The sequence below is a fragment of the Augochlora pura genome, chromosome 2, assembly GCF_028453695.1.
Source record: "Augochlora pura isolate Apur16 chromosome 2, APUR_v2.2.1, whole genome shotgun sequence".
Lineage (NCBI taxonomy): Eukaryota > Metazoa > Arthropoda > Insecta > Hymenoptera > Halictidae > Augochlora > Augochlora pura.
The window spans coordinates 14,570,000-14,594,554 of NC_135773.1; the positions used below are offsets into that span (position 1 = coordinate 14,570,000).

The following is a 24,555-nucleotide window of genomic DNA, read 5'->3' on the forward strand; positions in this document are numbered from 1 at the left end:
AATCAACAGTTTTTGAAAAGAGATATACAGTGTTATATATTTACGTAAACAACCGACATTTCATATGCACCAACCTAATATATTTGCTGTTCTTATTGCTCTAGTTATAGAATTTTGAAATACTAAATTAATTTTAAAATGATCTACGTGAAATATATCTTTTGATCGCATTTCTTTAATGGAAATCTACAGTTTAATTGGTTCTAGAATGGATGGACAATCGATTATATGCTATATAACAATATATAACAAGTTTAAAAATACAAAGAATGTCTCCAATTGTTACAATTTGAGATTTTTCAAGCGATCATCCTATACAATACATACTTGACACGGAAAAGGAATAACGCAATAATCAATATCGATTTCCTCCGTTTGTTCTGACGTACTCCGGTGAATGTGATAATTGAATATCGAATTTCTTTAGATCAACGCCGGTATCCTGGTTTACCGGCAAGCTCGCGAACCGTCGCGACGGGGACGATTCGGAAAGGAAAGCTTTCTTTCCTTTTCGTTACGCAACTCCGTCGATCGTTAGTCGGAGCGACGCGCCGCGGCCGTAACTGCAACGCAATACGAGAAGCTGCATGTCATTTCGAATGCAAATTCTATTAAGCAACGTCGAATACGAATGCGCGCGCGTAATAGCGATCGAATTGGCCCGTTATTTCTCACGAATCTCGTCTCGAATTCCACGGAGATAGTCCCGGCCGCGACGAGGAAAAACGCCAGGTATGCGGGGAAGGAAGTCGCGGGTGAACGTTCCCCGCATAATCGCGCGATTTCTTCGCCGTGAACACGGCGAATACCGATACGCGATCGTGCTTTTAGAACGGGACGTGCATCACGGCGCCGAGGAGAACTGGCGCCTGGCTGGAGGGTGTGAAACACTTTGACCGGGATATCCAATGATTTTCGAACGCGCAGCCTTTTCTCGCTGTTATTCGCATCGTCACTTACGGCCGCCCTCTTGTTGCAAATCTTTATGTACAATCTCCATGTTAATTAATTTAGAAAAGAAATCATTCCTGCATCGACTTGAATATTTATCATAACAAACGATTCACATTTTTGTGCATTTCACGTACTATAAATGCTATTATATCTTTTATAATCGAATATATTTCGTGTAATGGTCTTTAATGTTGAATTTCGTGTTAACGAGGGAAAATTACTTAAACATCGCTCAGCGAGATAATTTTCGCCGAACGATTTACGTTATAAATCATGCCGGGATTTATATCGCGCCGTATTTTCAACCGCGCGAAATGCTGAGTCATATTACAGAATTCTGATTTAATCCGTCCGATAATACCGTTTTTAAATTCTTTTCAAAGCTGTGCTCCGCGAGCCATTGTTTGAGATCCAGAAAAAAGCTGGTAATCACCGGCTGCCAAGTCGGGGGCTGCGGATCGTTAAAAATTTCGCAGCGAAATTACTGCAACCTCCGCCGTTTTATCAGATGGACTAAATCCCGAACGATGGTACGCTCGAAGACGGAATTAAGAAGCTGGGGAATTGTCGTTATCTTTCGAGCGCTGATCGCGGGCACGGCGTCGAATCATTTTCGGGAAATTCGCGGTTCGGTGGACGATACCTAAATGCCGACTTCGTCGATGCACAAAGCGTAAATCAGAAACGCATCATCGGCCAATTCGCGGCTATGCGCGGCACAACGGCGAGCCGTTCTCGCTTATCAATTATTCGGTGAAAATCCTGCTTGCTTACCTTCTCCGAATTCTCGAAGTCCAGCTTGAACGCCCAAAGTTTCAGCCGGGCGGGCAACTCCGAGATGGAGGCCAAAGTTAGAAGAAACTGCTCGGCCGATCCCAAAGGTAGGTCAGGATTGGCGGCCTGCGCCTCTTGTATCCTGGACCTCTCCTCCTCAGTTGGCAGCATCGTCAATAGTTTCTGTGTGGTGGGGCGCGCGAGCCAAGGGGACAAGGAGAAGGAACGAACGAACGAACAGAAGCGAACACGAAAATTAGAGAAATCAGAGAAAACACGAACGGAACAGATGTGCGTTTCAACTGAATTAGGGGGCAGACTGTGAACCAAGGATCGTGACCGCCGCGGCCGAGCTCTCGCTCGGGGGCTTTGAACGAAATTGGGATCGTGACGAGTGCTCGCACTCGTGCTTTCTTGTGGGGGAAAAAACACAGGGAACAAGGTAGAGAAACGTCAGAAAGGTGTGTTCGATGATCGAGAACGGTCGAAGTAACATAATGATTCGTTATTAATCGTTAGCTTTCGGTACACGGGCGAGAAACTGCGATTGCTTCCTTCTGTTATTTTACACATGCTCTAAAACATTCATTTCACTATGGAAATTACAAAAAGAACTCTGTTCTTTCTTATTGTTTAAATCCTGCAAAATCGTTTCAATTTTAAACGGAGTGAAGTAGCCTCAGTTTCTCACTCCGTGTGACGATAAAAAATGTTCTCCAAAGAATCAAGTCCAACTGCATGAAACTAAAAATTGCTCTCTTGAAAATGAGCCCAGGTGGAATTTCGTACGATTTCTTTTTAACACGAACTTACTGTGGCTCAATTGTTGAGAATTTTTTCGCGAGTGAACACGCGAAGAGAAAACGTTTATTGTCTTCCAGAATATTTACGTGCAGCACGCATGCTGCGATATTAACAATTTATATCTGAAATTTACATTCGCGTTTTTCCGTATCAATTAATCAGACTACAGAATAACAATACATTTGTGAACAGGCGCAACAATGTAACAAGTGGACCGTGGGACTTCATGCATTTATGTATGAAACGAATGTTGAACGTATCTCCGCGAAAGTACGATAAAAGATAGAGAGATGATGGTTCTCACCTCGATACCCTCTCGGTTCATAATAGTGGCGTCCATTTTCAAGATGGCAGTCTTAATCGATCTCGGCGGCGGCAGCTTGGTCATCCCGATGTTGATGGCGTTCGATCGCTTGTGGTCCAACACGATGATCTCTTTGTTCTTGTTCATCTCTTGCTGCTTCTACTCGACGGCAAAAAACCGAAACTGTTAGCAACCGACCGTGGGCACCCGACGTCGAGGAGCAATTTAATAACGTGTCTGTTTCAATCTGTTCTTGTGTTTTGTTTGATTACGCTGCAACACTCAAAACAGCGAACTAAATTCAGTACAAACACCGTGCACGAGTGGTTTCCAAACGAAATACACGGCGGCTTGGCGTGGTCGTACAGGTTGCCCCAAAAACGTGTGCCCGTTGTTCTTGACCCGCGTACTGATCGAAAGAGGTAGATTAGCGATTCGAAAGTTGAAGCGCCGTTTTGAGAACGCTAATAATTGAGAATCGAAAAAACGGTTTTCAAAGCAAACCTCGATATTTTCAATCATTATCCTGTTCGAAGGTCTAATGTGAAATGCTTTCGAATTAGTAGGCGAGTCATGTTTCGTCTATTTTTCCGGGACACTCGGTACACCCGGCAGCCAAGCGCAGACGAGATACTCGCGATTCTAAAGGGACGGAACACGAAAATGCGGGGAGATAGGAGCGCGATGGTAATGTATTCGCTGTTTCTGCGGATCAATCACCGGAGAGTAACATTACTATCGGTGGAACGAAATTAGTGAGGCCGGAAACGAACCGTGTACAACATAATGGTTGACACCGCGATGCCGGTTGCTGCCGAAACAAGGAACAGAAGCGCGAGAGACGCGACGACGGGAAATGGAAACCGTAGCGAACGTTGAAATCGATTATATAACATGCAAGCCGAAAGCAATATTCAATTACACGCTCGCGCACACAGAGGCAAACACACGTTCGCGAATTAACGTATACTTTTGCGGACGTCGAATATAAGAAAAGGTTTGTATTAATAAAAAAAAAAAAAAAAAAGAGGAAGACAGGTAAGCTCCAGCGCGGAAAAATGTTCAAACCGCATCGGTGGAAATTAACATTTTCATTCCGTGGGAAAGTTTATCAGCTGCGAGCATTGCTTCCGATATATCGGAGAGTACTAATTAAAAAAGCATCCATCCCTTTGGGAGTTTCCGTAATGACGTCCGTAATCAAGAGATGTATCAACGGTCGCATTAATCAAACGACATTTCTTTTTATTATCGGGACGGATATATTTTCGGGTTCCTTTTTTTCCCCCGTTGGTTCGTTAATTAGCGTGCAAGAAAATGAGAAACGTGAAATAAAGCACTGTCGGCGTGGATGCAAGCCGATGCGGGATTAGAGAAAACCGGCGTTAAGTGAAGTTAAGAAATTAGGACTCACCTCCTGTAAAATTCCATTGCATGCCATTTCGTTCATTTTTCGTGCGAGCACCAAGAATATTGCAAATAATACAAGAAAAGATTAGTCGTATTGCAATTAAACCACCATCACCAACCACCCAACCGCTATCCACCGTATTAATATTTTTATTATTACTATTATTATTATTATTACTATTACTATTATTATTATTATTATTACTATTATTATTATTATTGTTATTATTATTATTATCATGATTCGCGATCGTAATCACGGGATATCGTTATAGTTGCAGACGAATATTAATTTACCATGTGTTGTTGTTAAAGTTACTTCATTAGACTAACGGTAATATTATGCCACGATTGTTATCGTTCGCGTGGAACAATTTTACCATAATTTGATGCGAAAATTCCGATCCGGCTTGTGAACACGCACTATTGTTTGCGACAACTTGTAATTAACTAGTCTTCGCCACAGATTTCCTAATTAAATATCAAAGAACAGCGCGCGAATTTTGCCATTCCTCGATATAATGTATCCGGATCGGTGAATTTCTTAAAAATTCATCCAAATTTCGTTTCAGCGTTTTCGACGACCCAAAGAAATAAGAATTCGAGAAACGACTAATATTTTACGTACGTTTAACAAATGCCTCTAGTACTCATTGTTTCCATAATTCTTGTCCACACAATGAATATTTTATGGCAGACAACAATGCGGTGACGCTAAATGCCCGGAACGCGTGCATTTAACTCTACTCTAAAAATCGTAGAAAAGTCGAGCACCAGCTTCGCCGAAACGTTCATAGAAAAATAATAGAGTTATCACAAAAGAGTCGCGCATTTACATTCCCATAAACGCAGTTTTCGCAACCGCTTCGCGCAAACGCGGTATCAACCGTCGAGTGAATAAATAATGCAACAATACCGCCCCCCCCCCCCCTCCCCACGGTTAACGAGCAACAAAAATCCGCTCATTAACGTGAATTGTAATTAGACTAATTAGATTTGTCCGACTCTAACTAGCGCGCGTAATTGCTAAACTGCAGATCCTTGAGCGAATTCGAACTTTTGTTCGTTTGAAAGCGACTGGAACGAAACAGAAATTCGTTCGCCCTTTGAATACAAAATAAAACGTGACCGCTCGAGTTCCCTTAAACTTTCAGCGATGGTTAATCGTGCTGCGCGTCCTAAAACGCGTGGTCCAGTAATTATCAAGAAGTTAAGTATCTTCCAAGGGAAGGAATCCGTCTCGAAGATAATCGGCTCGCCCGAGCAGACTTCGCCGCTCGGTAAAATGCCGGAGTCAAATCTCTCCTCTGTTCCCCGACGGACTAGATCGAACAAGGCTGTCAATATTTATAATCAACATTTACAGTGCAAATGCCAGGCCCATCGAGCTTCATTAAATTCCCAATAAACGCAAAAAAAAAACCGAGGGCAAACCGGGAGTAACAACTAAAGAACGTGCCGGAGAGCCCGGCCGGCATTATTCGCTCGCTCTCTTTCCACGGCGAAGCCGTCGGGTGTTCCGTAATTTTTCTCGATTCACGCCGTCCCTCTTTCACCACCACCCGGCGCTCCGTCCCTCTCCAATCTACCACTATTTCTCGCTTTCTCGCACAACTCTCCTCGGACTCTTTGGCCAGCACTAATTATTACCGGACTCCGCCCTGAATATAGAAGTTCAAAGAATGAACAGCCAGAAGGTAAAGAAGACGAACGAGAAAGACAGAGAGAGAAAGAGAGAAAGAGAGGGAGAGAGAGAGAGAGAGAGATGGAAATACGGTGGGAAAAGCCGGTGTCGTGTTAGATGCGGAGATTAATTCCTGGCTCACGTAATCGATTAATTACTTGACCTACAATAGATAGAAAAAGTGGTACCAAAAGTTTTTAATAAAGAACGCTCAAGAAAAGAAAGTTTAAAAGTATGAAGTAGAACGAACAGTTGCAAGGAAACGTTATCGAACATATTAATTGCTTGCATAAATTAGGATCGGAAGTCACGGATTTCTTAAGACGAGCTTCTTTACACGTTAAACAATAGCGAATATCAATTCTCACAATATGATAGGCAATTAACATGATGTTTATGGAGCATTAAAAGTAACTATTTTAAGTTCATAAAAATAACAAGCACTTACTCATTCAGAGTTTTAACGACTTTTACCGTAATAATAAATGTCCAGTGAAACGAACTTGTTGATTAAATTACTCGTAAATGTATTTTCATAATTTCAATAATCATAAGTTAAATAATCTGGATCGTGCCAAAATTACGTGTTCCGTAATCCTGATGATAATAAATAAAAACGAAAAGATCAAAGATAAAGTTTACCAGATGTATGTTAAAAATCTTAATAAAATCAGTTTATTTAAATCTATCGAAAATCAGCGAAAAATATACGCGTTTCTGAAATTGCTAATAATCTCTTTATTTAAAAAAGGTCATCAACAACATCGAATGTAAGCGTCCGGCCATGCTCATCGGCCGGCGCGATGTTTTAATTGTTCGGGAATAAATAACGAAGAGAAGTTATCAAGAACCGTGTCAGCGCGGTCATTGGCTCGAGCCGATTTAAAGGGCGGCAAACGGAGATAAAACCGGCATGTAATTACGGGAGTAATTAACGACAGGTCGAGGGCCGTTCGCGCGGAATCTTTGAGCCCCGGCACGGACGCGATGAAAAATTTCCTACGGTTTTCCCGGCGGACGATGGAAAACGCGTGCTCGGGGAAACGACCAGCCGCTTCAGCCGATATCGCGACCGCCGTGGAATTAATGGCCGCGCGATATGACGAGTCGCGTCGTCCGCCGGAAAACGCGTTCCGATCTCGACTTCGATTTTTCCTCGAACCGATCGTTCGCACGCCGCAGTCGAAGAGCATCGGGATTAGCGCGGCGATTTCCCCTCCAGATTTCGAACGGTATCCGTTCACCGCCTTTTCCGCGGATCCTGACACTTTCCAAGTACCGCCGTGTTTTCGCAAATATTTATACAAGACCCGTGTGAAACTGAGATGCGGAAAATATGATGAGCTTGCGTATGCGCGTGGTGATTCGTTAACACGTTGACTGCCGCGTCGGTCACACGAGCACGACAGAATAATCTCGTTGAACATGAAAATTGATGCCGATTAAATAAAGCGTTACACGTCGCGAATACATAAATTAATAAATCCTGTAAATTAATTACGAGCGACCAGAAATCAGGACGAACGGAATTTTTCCTCCGTACGGACTCTGTTCGTGAACGCGGTGCAGCAGTTTTCCGATGTTAATTATTCAGGCAGTCGCGGGATGACAAATCATCGGCGTGATGAATCTGTGACGGTGACGCTAATGAGAATCAATGCGACACCTAACCACGTATGCGACACGCAGACGCAACGGCGGAGAATATATTAAACAGAAGTTTCCAAGTCATACCACTTAATCAGCATGATTTATGGTCCCTTACGCCGGAGGTTCCTATGGCACGCGTACCAGTACCGAGTGGGATCGATCCCACCATCGAACATGCGAACAACTAATGAAATCCGAATTCTCGCCTTTCCATATTTTCCCACGATGAAGAAAATAAAAGAAAACTGGTTATTGTCGTCGGGGAGGCCGGCGTAATTCCGATTTGAATAACTCCTTTGATCTACGCTCGACGAGCCGGGCTGCCAGTTTTCTTAATTGCTCCCTCGTCGAGGGCATCCGACCGAAAACTGTCGGGTGTAGTCGGCAAATGCGCGAAAGTAATAGGTACGTAAGACACGTTGTCGACTGCGCGGCGACAGCGTCCGTTTCTTCACACTCGAGAAGTTCGCCGCTGCGGGTGGAGACGAGACAACGAGAGCGGATGGAAAGAAGCGGAAACAGAGGGGCAAATCCTTTGAGCTCGTTGACATTTGTGGCTGACCAACAGTAATATTTTCCATTATCTTCCGGAGCCGGCGAAAAGAAAAACGGAAGCTTTAAAGAACTCCTCCGAGAGAAACTTTAACTTCATCCTCTTGACAGCAAGGCAGTCGGCAAGGTGAATATTAACGCGTTCAATGCCGATGGGATCGATCTCGTCATACCGTGATTCTACTTGCTTATGCATGCGAAACACCTGAGCAGTTATTAGAAAAATAGAGTGTCTTGTATAATCAAGAAAAAATTAATCGGTATAGTTTTTACAATTTAACGATTGTGAAATGAAAAATGTGGAACTTGTCCTAATTGTGAGTCAGGATTAAACACAATGGAACCTGCGCAATCGACGTAAACGTTGGCATAATAGAACGTTTAATTATTACAACCACTAGCGTATTGGCTTTATTAGTATTCACGTTCTCGAATTAAATACCTTGCAAAAAGAGGATGGCAGAGTCGAATGGTTCGCAGATTAGCGAGCAGCGCGCGAATCTCTGCGGAACACGAAATCAAAGCAAAACGATTGGAACCTTCGGCTACGAAAATATTTCGATTTGGTCGAGCAGCGTTGTGCCTGCGCCAACCAATTACCGAACTCGGACAGCTTGCCGGCCGCGAGATCGAACGAGAAAATCGAACGGAGGCACAAGGGTGAAAACGAGCAACGGGATTTTTATCCTCTTAAGCTTCGACAAACGTCCGTGGTCCTCGTCGACGGAAGACGCGGCCGCGCGAAAGCTCCCGGGATTCGACGGGACACGGCCAAGTGACGCGAGTCGCTCTGTTATTCTATACGCAATCGAAAATAAAGCCGTTTAAGGGCAAAGCGGTTTAAGGGGACGAGCCAGCAGCCCTGGCTTGCTAACGGGCCCGGATTAAACGCGTAATCCGTGTCAAAGGCATCGACAGACCGAAGCCTTAACGCGCTTCCTGGCCCTATCATCCCTGTCCGAGCGACAGCTTTAGCGTTTACACGTTTGTAAGTGGTATTAATGGAATCTTCGTATGGTCCTCGGCCGAGGATTAAACCCTTTGCCTTATAACATCCGGCCGAAGAGGTCGCGCGGCGGTCAATTTGTCTAGAAACGAGCGCGAGCTTTCTACCTTTGTTAGTTGTTGCCATAATAGTTGCAGGGAGGATATTTTCAAGGGATTCGTGATCTTTAGAAGTCGATTTTTATGTTATCTTTCCGCCAGAGTAAGAAGCTGGTGTTATGAAAGCACTCTTAAAAAAGGTGATCTCATGAATCATTATACGGGAAGTGGTTAAGCGTATGTGATCGAGTGAAATAATCAATGCGCCTAATGAGGCGGCGAACGCATTGATGCATCTCTCGGGCTAATTCGAGTAGCGGTTCCCGTTCTATAATTTCATCGCGCAAAGGAAAAAAGATGGCGAGATCCGTTGTGCCGTTAACTCCTGCGATTATCGTCCCGACACGTACGAAAGAGCGCTTCGAGAGTAGGAAGAACGCCAAGTTTGCATACAGGTTGAACCATCTACCATGACCGCCTTGAATTGTTTTCTTCATTTCTGTCAATTAGATATTATTTATATCTACGTAGAAACGTGGATACGTGAAACTGTGGAGTCGTCTAGAAACCGGCTTAAAAACTTTCACAGAGAACGACAAACAAAAGAAGAATAGAATCTAATCATTCAGAATTTGATCATCGTCCCAATTCGTTCATTAACAACGGAATAATTTCGAATAGCCACATTCGTCGGTTCACACTGAATAAATAATGAACGTCTGTGGATTTTCACTCCGCGTAAAATTGTTAAGAGCATCTGACGATCAGAGAGCACTTTGTTTGTAAAACATGTCTGGAGAAAACAACGACCGGTCCTCGGCTTTCCATTAACGGCGCAGTAATTACTGGCTCCTTACTGCAAAAAAGTTGAACGTCGCGGTAATCGATCGTTAATTATTTCTCGGATACGGTTACACAACGTTTCTGATAATGAAACGTAGCTGGAAATTATGAAACAATAATGTCAGCTAGTCAACGAGTAGACGCGGAAGCTGTGCAAAATTTGTTAATGATTTTTCCTACAAAGATCGAATTTTCCTTCGATAAGTCGACTTTTTCTTAACAAAAATAAAAACGATCAGAAAATTATTCGACCACTTGAATGTTCATCAAACCAGAAGCTCAAATTATGCGCGCAGAAACTCCGCGAAATTTCTCATTTCCTAGGTGAAATGGAAAAAGCGACGATCCAGCCCGTCCTCATTTTCGCCCCGGGAACCTATTGCAGAAGCAAGTCGCCATAGCGTTCAAAGGCGACCATAGACCGATTTCTTTGACCCGGCTGGTTCGAACGTTTCATCCCCTTTAAGCTCGCTGGCGAGCCCCGAATCAGCGATCCGGTTAACCAGCCACGTAGCTTTGTGTATTCAGGATTGCGGGTAGTCGAGCTGCGGAATTTCCGTGCGATGAAAAGGTTCTCACGGCGGATACGGGTCGGCGTGTAAGGCCGAGAGCCCGAGAGAGAGAGAGAGAGAGAGGGAGAGAGGGAGCCCATTTCGGCCCGCGCCCGGCGTTCACGCCGCGGTGTAACGAAACGCTGGCCGCGGAATGACTAACGTCGTCGACGGGCATGCTCGCCTCGTGGCTCGTCGACCAAGGTACCACGAAACAAAGAAAACCGAAGATTCATGGGACAGCGGCGCCGGCATCCTTTTCCCGCCCTCGGAATTCCCTTGCAGTAATTAAATTTCCTGTCGCTCCGATGGAGTTTTGAGAAACCGCAGGAGCTTCGAGGATAAGTAGTTTTACATCGACTCGGCCAGGGAGACAGAGAGCTTCGGCGAGAGTGTGGGAGAGTCAGTGAAAGAGTGGAAGGGCGGAAAAGTGACAGAAAGGAAAAGCTTCGGTGCTTGAGAACTAAAATACTTCGCAGCTTGAGGGATTGACATTTTGCGAGCTCGAGAACTTGAGGGACTGAGACATTGAGAGATCGACACTTTGAGAGGTTAAAGGTGCTGGAGATCTGGGATCTTGAATCTCGGAACTTTGAGATCTTGAAGCTTTGAGATCTCAGAGCCTTGAGAGATCGAGACATGCAGATAATCCTATCTCCAAAAATTGAGTACTTGAGGCATAGAGAACTACAAAGAAAAGATTCAATAATTAAGAGATCAAAAGTACAGGACCGCAAAATCTTTGAAAATTGAAAATCAAAGCACCTGACAGCTTAACAGCTTGAAAGCTCCACAGTGACAGAACGAAAGAGAGTGTGATCGGATGCGAGCGAAGGGGTGGAAGATCAGAAGAGTGAATAAAAGAGAGAAGGGAAGAGGAATAGGATGTGGGAGGCAGGAGAGAGCGAGCGGGGAAGTAAACTAAACTAAATCCGGCAACGTCCATTGTTCCCACGCGGATGCGAAAGTTATGACGCCGAAGCACGGTCGAAATCCAATTATATTTTGCCAGTCGGCCGTCTGTCCGCGATCGCAAATGGCTCAAGGATTCCAGAGATCCCATCCCCATAATCCTTTCAATATGGCGGAAGAAATATATCACGGCAGATAGTCCCGAAACGAACTACACATTCCGGACTCTCGGTCGAAGGTGATAGACTGGAGATTAATGTTAAATAACCTTGATACGACAGACCGCTCTGTTGCCATCGATAAAGGAATAATGGATTTTTAGTCCCCGATGAAATACCGAGCTCGGATATATCGGCCGGATATAACGTTTTACCCCGCGTGACAAGCTTTTATTTCAATTTCTTCGTGACATTGATCTTCCGTGTTTCATTCCCCCTATAGCTCCATGGAAACGGTATGCAGCGACCGGAAATATATCATTCGGCGGACGTAGTTCTTGTTAACATTTTAACTATCGCCGTCGACCCAAATTTATTATACCTTCCTAATTCCATTGCGATCCGCAAATCGTGAATATGCAATTGATGTCACACGACTTAGCTTTTCAATTTCAATTCTATTATATAAAATAATTTAATTTTATAAATTATCGACCGAATTCAAGTGTTAACAATTAAAGCTGGTTCAGCTTTTGGAGTAGCACATTGCCTGTAGATAAAGGTAATCAACTTTCTCGGAGCTATTTTAGACAATCTGTGCTAGATTTCTTTTCCGCTCGAACCCCAAATGTTTAAATAAGTGATAATGAAATGAATCCGCATGACCCGAACGAATCTAGTCGCCGAAACCGCTTCCGATTTGTTAATACTGCGAGACCCGAAGAGAAGCTCTGACGAGGGTAGCGGCTCATAGCGCGAGCAAGTGGAATCGCTCACCTTGGTGATGAGATCCTTGGCGCGGCTCTCGAACAGGTGCTCGAGCTTCTGCGTGTCGACGGGCACCGGGGACAGTTCGTCCCACACCATCTTGTTTTTGTCGAGCCTGGACAGTATGATGGGGTCATCCCTGACCTCCTTCCAGAACAACTTCACCGTCTTCTTGCTCTTCTTGGTGAAGGTCGGCGGCGGACTCTTTGGCGTGTTGCTGGCGTCGTTCGCGGCCGGCGACCTCGGCGACTTGAAATTCACGCCGAACAGGGGCGGCGGCGGCTGCGGCATAGGCGGCGGTAGCCTAGCTCCCAGTGGCGGCGGCGGCGGGGCCCGGGAGCCACCGAGAACCGACTGCGGCACCATGGGTGGCGGGGGTGGCGGCACTCCGTTGGTCACGTTCACCGGGCCGAGAACGTCGACCTCGTCGTCGGTATTCAGATCCGTGAAGTCTAGGTCGCAGAGCGCCAACGGTCTTTTCAACTTCTTCACCAGCTCCTCCCAGTGCAGCTCGTTCTCCGACTTCTTGGCCTCCTGCAACTTCGGCAGGTTGTCGCTGGTCGGCGACTTCAACACGTCCGCCTTCGACTTTGACTTCGCCAGGCCCTCCTTCGCCTTCGAGATCAGACCGCTCATGTCACCTATCCTGCAACCGAAGCTCACGCTCAGAAACCGTAGTTTTGCTGGTGGTAGGTAAATCAAGGTTAGAGGTTTGCCGATCAAAGACAACGTTGGGGTCAAAGAGCTTCGGAACTTCGACGATATTAAAGTAAATGTTGCACGCGGAGTCGATCGGGACTCTTTGACCTCGATGGTTCCGAGGAGAGATCCGATTCCGAGTAAATCTAGCCTAATTGGACCGTCGTGTGGATTACGGACACGTTTTTTGGCCACCGAGGTGAACGCTGTACGCGCGATGTAGAAAAGACGGGGAAAGCGAATCGAACTGATCGAACACACGGTCAAATTACCTGGAGACCTTCTCCTCGACCGGACTGCTGGGTATAAGATTTTGAGCCGCCAGCTTTTGTGTGAGATCCTTGACGGTTCCTTCCCTCTTCAGTTGTAAAACCACTCGACGATCCTCATCCTCGTCGGTGTGATTGCCCTCGTCGCACTCGACACCCTCGTCCGGGCTCTTCCCGTACCACGGTTTCTTCTCTTCGGAGTCGAGCTTGTTCGCGGCATTCATCAGGGGCGTCAAGTCCTTCCTGCTGTTCGTCCTGGACAACTTATTCGAGGGCGAGTCCGCGTTCCGGTCGTACGACGTGCCGTTCGTATAACGCAGTCCGTTTGTCGGGAAAGGACCTTCGCGGGGTCAACAGGAAATTGAATGTATTACCGTGACACATGGTCGATTCTTCTATTCGAGCTTATCGACAGCCAATGCGTAACGCGGACCATTGGCTGGCTCGTAAGTAGACTTTCATCCCAAATTATTTCGCCATTGAACAAAATTCATGAAGCTTTTAACTTCTGGTCGTATCGTTATATTCGATTATAATAATTAGAACTTTTTCGATTCTAATCAATATTTAAAATATAAAGAAAATTAATATTTGTTGGAGATGATAAGGAATTTTATTCTCTCTACAAAAGAATCGAATAATATTAATACACAACAGCTTTGCACTCGACAGGTAATTCCGACCAGCCATTTAAAATTGTTACATAACATTATTCAAAATAACTTTACCATTATAAAGATTTCATTAAATTTTAAGAACTGTTAAAAGTGTAATTGTTGTACGAGTCGCAATATTAAATTTTGTAGACACGAAATATACTTAAACTATATAAAATGGAAATACTGTAAGTCAGAAAAAGTATTTCGAATTCGGAATTAAAACGACTTCGAATGCAAAGAGTTAAGACATTTTTCACAAATTCTCGACGCGTGTTTTCAATTTTGAAAAATGCAAAGTAAATTAACGGTAAATAATACTTGGCAGAGGCGAATCGAAAGGCAAGAAGCATCAAGTGTACTAACTTTCCTGATCGTCCGAATGACCCACGGACGCTCGCATGTTCGCCGTAGCCTCTTGCTGCTCCCTGATAAAGCTCCTCTGTCTCTGGGCTCGTTCCCGTCGTCGTCTCAGCGCCGGTGTCACGCCGACGTCCACTGAAACCGGCAATAAATCACTTCTTTTCTTAACTGTTCGCCACTGATGCACACCGTCCCCGATCATCCGCCGTGACGATGTAGAATTCACTGTTTACCGACCCGATCCGATCCGCCCCCAGTGTTCACTCTCCCGGAATCGCACCGATTCGATCTTTATATTGATTTATAACCGTCGGCGACACGAAACGTCCGATGGTAGTTTCTGCAAATACGATTCGTCACGGGCATCGTTCTATCCGCTTCTCGATCGCCACTGGCGTTCCAGATTCCTGACGTAATTTCAGAAACCTGGTCTGTGATCTTTCGAAAACCAGCGAAAACGTTTGAGCGTCTAAACAGCTTCTATTTTAAGAATGATTTGACAATGAATCCAGAAAACTTTTGCAAAGTTAGATGCAGAAACAAGATTAAAAGAATTAGCAGACTAAATAAAAGGCAGACTTCCTCGCAGAGTGAATAAAAATTGAAATATCGTCGGCTATCGATAAACGAAAAATCTGGGAACAGAAAGTAAACGTGAAGCTTCTGCGTGGAGAATGACAGCTCGATATCGATACAAGCACACCGCAAACTTCGAATAGACGAGCAGCATAAAGGTTTCGAAAACTGTGAGAACGCGAAGGCGATTTCCCAGTTCGGAGATCACGAATCTCGTCGCAGACGAGGAAGAGGAAGAGGAAGAGGAAGAAGAAGAATAAGAATAAGAATAAGAATAAGACGAACCGAGTTCAGCTCCGGCGCGACGAGGGGTTAGGTGGCCTGGAATGCGTGACTCTGTTCCCCGTGATCTCGCACTTGACCGACACTGTCGGTCTACGTGTTTTCCGCGAGGGAATAAACGTCCTCGATCGGAGTCCCCTTTCGGTGCGGAGCTTTCCGCCCCCGTTCTCCGCACGGTCTCCATCCGCGCGCGGCGTACTGCATCCGCAGCGGAACGCACGGAGGGACTGGAAAGCGCAAGGTCTCTGGTACCCCGGGAGAGGGGCGAGAGAGTTTAACACGGAAATCGCTGCTCGTCGACGACGAAGTTCGTATTCATCGCGCGGTCGAATCGTTAACGAGCGGATTTGCGGCCGCTTATCGATGACACGCGTGCGAAACCTAGTGGGGAACGGTTCGTTCTCGATCGTGGGGAGCGGCGCGGATAGCTCTGGCCAAGGCTGGATCGTCTTACCTTTGTTCTCCTTGTAACTACCGTTCAGCTGAACCTCGCCGAGGTGACCCTGCGAGCTCTGGGAGCTGCTCGACTCGTCGTCGTCGTCCGGCAGACTCGAGTTCAGCGTGTTGTTCAACGAGTTCAGGCCCAGGGGGTGGTTCAGCCGGGGGCTCAGACGAGCGTTCAATGACATGGACAGCGGGGATGTGCCCGTCGAGTGTCTGCGGGACTTTCGCCGCTCGTGCGAGTCCACCAGCGACTTCCGGTTCCGTAGTGTCTTCCTGCGGAGCAGAGATTGGCTTCGTGAGCTGTTCGACGATTTCGGAAATTGGCAAACTTCGGGAGGATACTCCTTACTATTTCGAACTGTTTTGCATTTTACGGAATCGAAATCGAACGGTTGCTGACGCGTTCACCGATTCGTAGGAAATTCGGAGTTGCGATCGGTGTTGAACAATGATTTTTTAAAACGTACGACGAACGAGACCTTGTTAGATTTATTATCGATATAAATAAGGATTAATTAAAGCCGAAGGTATATCCATAGTACAAAATGTCTTCAAATACTTCTCGTGATTCTAAACGGGTATGAAGTTGAACTGTTTATGGTCGTGAACGTAGTGTCTCTTCTCTAGAAATCAATTGTTCCGTTTCATAATCCTTCCGATCCTCGCTACTTTCGAATAAAACCTTCCCTACTTAGTCTCGAAGATCCACCGACACAGGCTACACGCTGTTTGTCTTTGCAAATTCTACACAACACTGTAGCTACGCTGTTACACTTGGGTGCAATCGTGGCAATAAACCAGCAATTCCATTAGCCGCTTGTTCACATGACATCGGAGTGTGCTACGTAATATATGCCAGCACGAACTTATATCCATTTGTAATTGCTAGACTGTGGACCCTTGTGCATTCATGGCATCTGCGAGCTTATGGAATAGGGGAAAATATCTGTACTTAAGAGAATTTAGAGCTTATAAAATACGCGTCTGCCACTTCCTACCATATCTTTTGAATGACTTAGAAGGTAATTTGCATAATGATTCGCTGTTTAACTATTTTTCGACATCTCGCTCCATTGGGAAATTATTCTCGTCGGGTCAGTAGTAAGCTTAGGACAAATTCGGTCAGGGTCAAAGTACATCGATTGGGTAAGGCTTGCCTTAAACTACGTTACTTAGATTACGTGTCGGGCTTGGATTAGCCAGTTTACGCGAGTTATGTTACATCTGGTTTACTTAGTTTACGTTAGTTAAGTTGTGTTGCACGCGGAATAGTTACTTTGACCCGTTTCAGTCGCGTTTCGCGTTGCTAAATTAGTTTGCATCAATCATTTCAGCATTTGACTTATTTCGTTCGTTCGGATTAGGCTGGCACCGTTAAGTCTGCAGCATAGACTGGTATTTTTTAAACATATTTCTTAAAACTGAGAGGTTCTACATTTGGGATCTGCTCTCTAGTCCGATGATCGCGTTCATTCCAACGAACCACAGGTGTCATTCATCAGAATATCCGGAATTTGATTGTTCAATGGAAGTAATGACTTCGGGAAGCGAACGCTATTAGGGAGGATCAGTTGATAGCTCCATGGCTGAATTGTTTAAGATCTGTTCCATTCTGTCAGTCATCGTTGTCATTGTCTCGCTCGTTAGTAGTCTGATAATATATAGAACTAAGTGGGCTGTGGCTCTTCGCGAGATTAAGATTGTCTAAGAAGTTTGGTATAAGTAAGTTAGTTAAAAATGTATTTCTCCTTTCAGTAGCTATAATAAGTTGATCATAATAAAATTCAAATCGACAAATTTTTCCAATCTGTTTATAACTATTCATTTTTACCATAATGCATAAAATGCGCAGTCCAAAGATAAGTATTTAATATAAGTATTTAATAATAATTGAAATAATAATCAGCACCATCAACAAAGTTAGAAAAATGAACCGTGAAGTTCATTTCTTATTTTAAATACTATTCCAGCTAGCATCGGCTTGCAGAGGTAACAATTTTGCAAACGAGACATATAAAGAGGAGAAACGCGATAAAATCGTTACCTGATATTATCGTCGAGCTGTCGAATAGGCGATCCCCTATCGTTGCCGTCCTCGTGGTGCAGCACCGCTTCGTAGATCTGGAACTGCCTGAGCAGATCGAGGTCGGTGCCCTGCTTCGACATGTACCTTTGAATGATGCCCTCTATCCCCTGCTCTTCCAAACAGTCCACCTGATCGTAATAAGTGTCCTGGTCCGGTATGCCGTTCAGACACTTATTGACCAAGGTCGTGGCATAGATCAGCAGCTCCGTGTCGGCGGCGTCATAGTCCTTCAGCAACTTCATCACATTCGTCCAGGGTATCATGCCCCTGGACGTGTCCACGGATCGCACTGCTCTCACCAGCAGAAGGCTATTCGTCTCCACGTACTCGACGAACACCAGCAACAGCTTCAGGGCAGTCTTCACGACAAGCCGGAAACGGCTGGCTATCAACGTGTACAACCACTGGACCGTCTGACCATGTTCCATCACACCGTTCATCCCATCCACGTAAAGCATCACCTGACCGAGAGCTGTTTCAACAGAAATAGAGGGCTGTTAGACTCTCGTCATGTTTTCCACCATTAGTTCTAAATCTATTTTTAGTCTTTTGTTATTTGTACCATTGACAATCACTTAGACTACTTGCTCAATATTTACAGATTCTATTTAATTGCCATGTGAATACGGATAATGATTCATATATAAATGAGAAGACATAACATTTTCGAGAAAATATTCGAAAAATATAAAATCTCGTAAATTGTGTATACAGTACTTAATAATTACTCATTATATGTGCTCTTAAATGATAAGAACGATATTGGAAATAAATTAGAGCTATATTTATCATGAATCCGTGATGATTTCAGTGAATGCTACTGTTGGATATTTGCGCAAACCTTGTTAACGCCGAAGTGATTTTCGAAGCTAGACGAAGGTTCGAGCGAACCCAGCGTCTGACTGTTCGCCCAAGTCGGTTAAATATACACGTACGGGCGAACGCTTCATCAATTTCGCATGAATCATAACCGTGACGGTCCCTTTGTCTTCCAAACAACGGAAACCAACCCATGCTAGAACTTTTTCAGTAAAAGCGCCAGGGAAAAAGCGTCACCAGACCGACAGTGAACGCAAATATCCAATGAGAAGCTTTTGTCGCGTTCTCCGTCGGAGTTGCCATCGGCAGGGTGGTAAAACCCATCAATTCCATGGTCTGGCCGCGATCAGTTTCGATCATTTTTTTGTTCGGCACGTGGTGCTGCACCAGGCCGCGCCGCGCCGCGCCGCGCCGTTTCGACGAATTGATTTTCTTTCTTTTTGACGAACGCGGGCATTGTGCTTTCTATTTAATAGCGTGCCAGTGTTCCCTTTGTATCTAATTGAGGCAGTCGATCATCGGCGGGTGTTAATTGAATATTAATCTACGGAAAGAATAATCCGCGTCTCCTCTTTGGAACATGAAAATTTAATGAATGACAGTCTCCCCGCGCGAGTATTGTGCTAATTTCAATTTCGATCCGAAGCTACGCCATGTGATCTATGCGGACGAATTCGACGAGAAAAGAAACCTTCCTTTGGAAAAATAGCAATTATACATTAAGCTCCCATTACATACCTTCTGAATTCGATCGATAATTTCGGTTTTGCATAGCGATAAAAATTATACTGCAACTTTTTTTTATTAATTTCGTTCCATGAATTTGAGCAGCAAAATTATAGAGCATTCCGCGATTCATAATTCCACGCGTCTAAATTCGCCGACCGTAATTTTACCGAGAGGCAATCGCATAGCGGAGAAAAACAAATTCAACGTAATTCTAGTTTCGCGGGCCTGGGCTCTCTCGAGCGGAAAAATGGCGCCGCGGAAGCAGCGATAGCGAACCGTCGGAAGCCCGGCCGAATAACGCAACAATAACTATTCGCGAACAAATTATCAACACGTAGAACGAACGTAACGCGGTCGCGTCAAAAGTTATAATTTACTCGGCGCTCGGCTACAAGTTCTAATTGAGCCCCGCGCATAGCTGCGCGACAATTAATTATCTGGCCACAGTGGATTAACCAGTTCTCTGGCAAGCGTGTACAAGTAGACGCGCAGGTAATCGCGGTAAACAGCCCTTATCGCCGATAAAGCAGTGTTTACCGGTGGCCAGGTGCTTGCAACTCCTTCGACGATGTCCTTGTTTCGCGTCCCCACTGTCGGCCACCGACCACCGCTGCTTGAGCCCACTGCAAAACTCTCGTAAATAATGATAATGGTCCTCGCCCTGAGAAACTCTACTTGCGTTTCGATGAACGATGCCCTTTACCCTCGACGAGAACGTTATCGAGATATTAAAAGCGCTACGAGATGTTTCCGGATCCCTTGCCAACTATCCATTCGAAAACTGCTCGCGACTATTTCTACAACCACTCGATTATACATATCGACGCGTTCACACTTGATCGCATAAAAATTCGAAATTGTCAGTTTCATCTAAAACTGCATACATTCGTAACATTCATCATTATGTCTTTCAATATTAATGAATGATTCGGATCATCCATTTGTTTCTCAGACACAACCATGCATTCATGTTCATCTTATTACTATACATTCATCTATATAAATCTCATCTCAGTCTCACCCATACTATACTCCTACAATTATCTCAATATCAGAACAATGTACCTTTGTTATTAAAAGATTCAGGCGCTTGTATATTCATTTCTTGTACGCTTTTGAATCATTTTCTCTTATACATAATAGAGTCATTAAAACTTCTTATCAACCTTCTTATCGCCACAGTTTAAAAATGTCCTTTGATTAAAATCTTTTTTTAGAGTAAGAATTATCTTTCTCAAATGCGCCATATGTTGGCAGGTAATTAGGGAAAGTAAACCAACAGATTAGGACACATGATCACAGGCGAGCTGGAACATAATTCTTCAGGATACAGGATATTCGCCATCGTGAGGCGAACAAGGCTGCCAATGCAAATGGGGTTAAATCAGCAAAAACCCGTTACGGAACAGCCGGATAATGGAACTATTGTGTCGATCGAATGAAACTTTTCTCTGGTGGAAAGATCGGCCGGCCGGAAATTTCCGTTTAATTGATTCCGTGCCTGTCGTTCCTGCTACGGACTCGATTCTACTTTCGCGAACGTCTTTTTCATCCAATTATCAGTCAGCTGTGATAACTCCCGATTACCGGGACCCTTGAACAGTCTCGCCGTAAGCTCGACATTTCGCGGACAACAGAGCTGCGAATGTTGCTTCGAGAAATCGCTGTTAAAAAATTGGACATTTCAAAAAGTTCGTTGACCTTTTTATCCTAGCAAAATAGAACATAATTATTTAAATCGAATATTTTTTGTAAGCATTTTGATATTGATAGTAATTTTAAAATTCCTAAAGAATGCTCGTTACCTAAAATGAAACTATGGATCACCATTCCAATTAATGGTAATAGTAAAGAGCAGTCGACAAGACGGAAGAATTTACGTTGCATATTAGCAATTTATAATAGGAGTACGTGATCGCGATGATTTTTCCTGATATAATGGCGCGATAGATCAGTTTCCAGATGAGCAGCGGGCTGCTTGAAAAAGCCGAATTGCGCGTGTTGCAAGTCATCCGTGGCTCATCAGGGCTTGCTACTCGTTAAGACTAATTGCCAAGGAAGATTACCGGCATGAAACGATCACCGCCTCGAAAATGGTAATCTCGGCAGTGTAAGGAGGCATCCACGATGATCCGTCAGTTGTAAAAATTGAAGCAACTTTATGAAACGACGATCCTGCTACAAAGTAGGCATTCTGCTACAAAGTAGGCATTCGGGACTAGGATTTTCTCAGCGACGTGCCGAAAACGGCGCGTTAAATCAAAGTTTATCGCAAGCGTAAACGAAGCCACGGAAAGCACGAAGAAAATCGCGTCGAGGCAGAAGCATTGAAATGAATTTTCAGCGGTGAAATTAATCGCGAATCTGGCTCGCAAGCTTGGCCGATAAAGAGCACGCGATTCTCCGCGAAATTCAACTTTTACTGCGTGAATGAAAGCAAGAAAGAAGAAAGGAGGGAGAAGTAACGAGTAACGTTCGCGCGACAGCTCGATGATCGCCGTTATCTAGCGTTCATGCACGTCTACGCCGTGATTTATGCTCGGGCCGGAGGATGAAAAAAGGCGGGAGAAGAGAATGTTAATGTGGTAATTATGTTAATAATAAACATTACACGGCATAATGCGTTTAACACTCGCCACTCTACCGTCAGCCAGTGATTTAACGTAGCGAACGCGGTCGCGTAAATTTAGCAATTTGCATGGTGCCGCGTATTTCACGAATGCCTTCCTGTGTACGCGAATTTATATCGCGCTGCTTTTAATCCAATTCATCTAAAACCGTTTGCATACGGGAAAAATGGGCCGGGCTAATGCGATCGGAGGGAGCCGGCCGCGGCGTTAATGGATAAAAAGATAAAGGCTCGATCTGTAATGAGCATTTGTATGCGTGGCGTGTCGAATATCAAGGCAACGTTAATCCTCAACTGTAGTGGACATCATTCCAACCAGTGTTTCTCAGTTCTGGTTTCTTAAAGTCTTATTTATTGCCCGATTGTTTATAATTCTGTAATGCGCTTCGTATCGATAAGAGTCGTCGTGACTGAAGACTGTTATCAATTTTTATCGGAGCAACATTGTGAAGTTAGATCGAGCTCAGATTTCCTTCTCTATTTGGATAGTCTTCTATCTCTACTCAGGCTAGATCGGCAGGGATTCTCATAATCAGTCACGCCCACAAAGCAGCAGATTAATGTGCCACCTATAGTTCAGCAAGTGCACTTTGTATCAATGATCTCCTCGTTAAGAGGTTCCAGCGCGAGCTGAGACTATCTTATATGTAGTCTCCTTGGTACCATCTTTGACTTTGCATTTTAATGGCCTAACTTTTAAGCAGAAATTGTGCTAGATAAGATTGCGATTAGCTTACACGATCTTTGTTAAATGTATTTGAATAAAGACGTTCTAAACATCTCGATTTAAATGATCAAAAACGATCTTATGAAACGATTTTATAATACACAAAATATGTATTATAAATACAAATTTTAATACAAATAGGTCGATTAAATTTCCAGAATCAAGATTCCTCAATGATTTAAAGGACACTAAAACAACCCAGCATTGCTAACATTTTTCTGAATTATTTGACTAATATAAATGTTTGTTAATTCACTTTTCACTGGTTCGACGAAGTTAAACAGAGTTATTGAATCTTCGAAATTTAAAGAATTAATGTTGGCTAAAGCGTCAGAGCTATTTGAGAGACACTGGGCCATTCAACGTCATTATATAATACACTTTAATCGAAATTCCCAATATTCACATATCGCTTAAATCGTGGCCAGCTAATAGTTTTTAAAAGTATATGATCCGCAGTAAAAGTGTCTAGTATCATAATATAACAATTTACCTCAAGCTTGTGATTTGATAGAGGATTTCTACAATTCTATTTTATCTCTCTGCGTTCTTTCTGCATCTTATTTCACTTATTCGTGTTATTTTTGCCAATCCTATCTCATCATATTTTTCAACCACATTTAAAACAGCTAATAAGTACTTTTCTGGTATTTCATTCACCGTTCATGATTATAATGTGAACTAGTAAAACAGATAATCATCGGTGCAAGAGTGAATTTCGAATCTATTTCCTAGAAAGTGACTGACACACTGTTAGGAGACAAACCATCGATTCATCCACAGTCTAAAAATATTCTGTAGACTGCATAAACAATTTGATCGGAATTTGTTTGAAGTCCGCGGAAGGAAAATAATCCTAGACCGCGGTCGGATTTGAGAGACACTGTGCTAGCCGAGCGTCACGTTTCAGGCATCGACGTCGCAATCGTAGCGCCGCTTCATCGGTACGATCGCGCCGGTAATGACAATAATTGTAAAGCGATTTAAGCGCGCCACGATTGCGGGCATTAGCCGGCCCGTTATCATTACACCGGGCCATAAGTTACGCCGCTAAATCTAATTAGAAGCGTACCCGGAGCGGAGGTACAGTTTCGCCGGGGCAGTTTGCGTTGCGACGTGATCAGCGGCCACTATCGGAGGTCCCTCCCCGGTTTCCGTCGCGATATCATATTCCGCGGAAAAAGCACGGCGCCGACGCCGCATCATCCTCTCGTGGAAAAGCCGCGTTCTCCAGACGGCGTCGCTGCTCGTCGCTGCTCGGCGCGCGGCTCGGCATGCACACGCGCGCGTACAATCGCGGATTAACGCGAAACGGACGAGGCGGCCATAATTTTCCGCGCGAAAAATCCACCGACAGCCAGCCGACGTACGTTACGGTAAGCACCCTCGTGTTACCTTTTTTCCTACGGCTGCTCTTCATCCTACACTTCCTCATCCTCCTCGGCCCAAAGGAGCAAAAAGAACGCGCAAAGAGAAATAGAGAGAGAGAGAGAGAGAGAGAGAGAGAGAGAGAGAGAGAGGAGAAGGAGCGAAACGGAAGGGGAGGAAAAAATAGTGGAAACTCCGACGACATTGCGTCCGACGGCACAGAAAACGTTCCCCCCTGTGATTTAGAGTCATAATCCGCGAGCGGCCCGGAAACGCGGTTTCTATGGATTCGGCCGCTGACACCGGGAGCTCTTCTTTCACGGAATAGAGTCCGGGATCGATGAAATACGAATTCTTCCGCCCGGAAACCTGAACCTATTCTTGAAAATCAGGTGACGAACCCTCGTTTCATTCTTCCGGCTCGGAAGACGACCTCTGCGGCATTTCAATCGAATTTTTCTAAGTTAAATGTCAACTTCCATTCAATCCTTTGCTCCAGA

General features: G+C 44.5%; 1 protein-coding gene across 3 annotated transcripts in view; it reads right to left on the bottom strand.

Annotated features, from left to right (window-relative positions):
• Positions 1–24,555, bottom strand: part of LOC144474596 (FH1/FH2 domain-containing protein 3-like) — a 294,352-nt gene that overhangs the window by 38,098 nt on the left and 231,699 nt on the right. For all 3 annotated transcript variants that reach the window (XM_078189652.1, XM_078189662.1, XM_078189672.1), the window contains 7 exons: positions 17,742–18,255; positions 15,708–15,970; positions 14,399–14,530; positions 13,380–13,716; positions 12,418–13,054; positions 2,837–2,995; positions 1,729–1,911 (listed from right to left, as the gene is read on the bottom strand). In XM_078189652.1, the coding sequence (XP_078045778.1) occupies positions 1,729–1,911; positions 2,837–2,995; positions 12,418–13,054; positions 13,380–13,716; positions 14,399–14,530; positions 15,708–15,970; positions 17,742–18,255 (2,225 nt within the window). The remainder of the gene's footprint in view (positions 1–1,728; positions 1,912–2,836; positions 2,996–12,417; positions 13,055–13,379; positions 13,717–14,398; positions 14,531–15,707; positions 15,971–17,741; positions 18,256–24,555) is intronic.